The following is a 2,099-nucleotide window of genomic DNA, read 5'->3' as shown; positions in this document are numbered from 1 at the left end:
CTAAAAACATCGAGCATGTTTTACAGACCAGGAGTCCCGAGAATTAGCTACATAATCCAAATCTGTCCCAACCCAACTGTACTTGATATTAAATGGTGGCAACTTTCTGATGTGGCTTAAAATGTTATCAGAAATAATTCTCAGTCCAGTACCAGACAGATCTTTCAAGGTAGAAGTGACAATTCCAAGAATCTTCCAGGTGTTGACCTCTGCTTCACAGACTCACTCCAGGAGGATTCTGTTGATCTGGGAGCCTCTGCTTTGCCGCCTCCTTGCATCTCTGGCCTATAGGGGACTTCCTACCATATACTGCATGCACATGGTCTTAGCCACATTTCTCCCCTGCTCCTCTAAGATAATAGCCTGCTATCTTTTGAGAAAAGGGACCAGAGGAGAGGAGCCACATACCAATGAAGTTATATTCAAATTCATTTTAATTCTAAAATGTTATGGCAATTTTACTCTACTTTGCTATAGTCCACTTACAATAAAAGTAATTGGGAAGGAATGTCTCCCAAACCTAGGCTGGAATAGAAGATTTTTGCTTAGCATCATGTCCATGACCTTCATCTAAGAAGCCAAATTATGATTTGTGATAAAACACTTGAATAATTTTTTGATAGACCTAAATGAGATTAAGAAATTCTGGCACACTAAGGTTGTCCATCCAGCTGAGTAAAAGTGTTAAAAATATATACACACATACATAAAAAAACATACAAACATACATATATAAAATACATACATATATAACATGGATCTAACAATAATTATCTAATCATTTTGTTAGAAAAGTTTGCTGCAGGCTCTCCTCAAGGAGTAGTCTTGGAAGCCCAGTTAGCAGTGGAGAGGCAGTATTTCCATTCCAATGGCGACTGCGCAAGCTAGCAGTAGTGATGAAAAAGGGCAGGTGGGTAGGGACTTCCACCACCTATTACCAGTTGGAGGAGGTGGTGAAGCAAAACTCCTTGAAGGAACTGTGGCTGGGGACTCATGGGCGACTCTACAATGTCCCCCATTTCGAGGAGACCGCTGGTGGAGTAAAGGTTCTGCTGGAACAAGCTGGTGCAGATGCAACTGAAAGTTCTGAAGATGTAGGCCACTCCTCTGACTCCGGCAAAATGCTAAAGCAGTACTATATTGGTGCTGTCCATTCGAGCGACCTCAAACCTGAAAATTGTAGCAGGGATCCTTCAAAAAGTGACACATGCAAAAGTTGCTGGCCATATTAGATTTTCCCTAGAATAGGCGCTATCCTCTTAGGTTACCTGTCTCACTCCTACATATCGGAAAGTAAATCCTCCTGATAGACCTTGTTGAAGTCCGGAAAGCACGTCTACTTTGAAGTGAAAACCAGAGACTTGCTCGGGAGCTACAGAAGTGCCCTCTTCTCAAATCTTGCCAGTTGTATTCCTCCCCCTTTGGAGCCAAGACAGTTGACCGGACAACCACCTCAGATCTGGGACCACTGTCCTTCATCTTTAAGATTATTGCCCCCAAAGTACCTGGCTCAGTGTTCTATGTCAAACAATTTCTGGTGTTTCTTTTCTCCACTGGTTTCCATGAGTACCCTTTTATTTCAAAACTTTCTGTTCATAATTGTAGTTCATATGTTATAGTGACATATCTCTCTGGTAAAAATGCCTGCTTTCCAACACTGTAAATGCACATTAGACATTCTTAACAGGGCAACAATCTAGTGCTGAGCCTTTTCCTTTTCCGTTTTTCTTTCAAGTAAATTTTTTTTTTTTTAATTCTGATTCAGGGCCAGGTACGGTGGCCTGACACGTTGGAAGGTCAAGCTGGAACGATCTCTTGAAGCCAGAAGTTTGAGACCATTCTGAGTAACATAGGGAGGCCCCCTCTATATATTTTTTTAAAATCTGATTTAATTTTGTTATTATAAGTTTATGAAGCAAAGGTATGCACCTATACTTAAAACTGCCAGATGATTTTTGTTCCTTGTATGTGTGTGGTAAAACTATAAAGAACTGTGCGGTTATTTCCTCCCTCTCGAGCTAGGGTAGAAGGTAGCTCTTCACACCCCGAGTCTGGCCCCTCCCAAGTGGCACTGGACAGAAAACTACACTTCCCTTTTA

General features: G+C 41.4%; 1 protein-coding gene across 1 annotated transcript; it reads left to right on the top strand.

Moving 5' to 3' along the window:
• The first annotated feature begins 896 nt into the window (after positions 1 to 896).
• Positions 897 to 1,266, top strand: LOC117069230 (cytochrome b5 type B-like). Its single transcript, XM_033187222.1, has one exon. The coding sequence runs from the start codon at positions 897 to 899 to the stop codon at positions 1,230 to 1,232; it is 336 nt and encodes a 111-aa protein (XP_033043113.1). The 3' UTR covers positions 1,233 to 1,266.
• Positions 1,267 to 2,099: the final 833 nt, after the last annotated feature.

Source organism: Trachypithecus francoisi, unplaced genomic scaffold, assembly GCF_009764315.1.
Source record: "Trachypithecus francoisi isolate TF-2019V2 unplaced genomic scaffold, Tfra_2.0 Lachesis_group3, whole genome shotgun sequence".
Lineage (NCBI taxonomy): Eukaryota > Metazoa > Chordata > Mammalia > Primates > Cercopithecidae > Trachypithecus > Trachypithecus francoisi.
Note: the sequence above shows the minus strand (reverse complement) of the source record. Positions and strands in the feature narration are given on the sequence as shown.

Excerpts from the sequence above, each read along its gene's own strand:
- LOC117069230 (XM_033187222.1), top strand. The coding sequence starts at position 897 with ATGAAAAAGGGCAGGTGGGTAGGGACTTCCACCACCTATTACCAGTTG.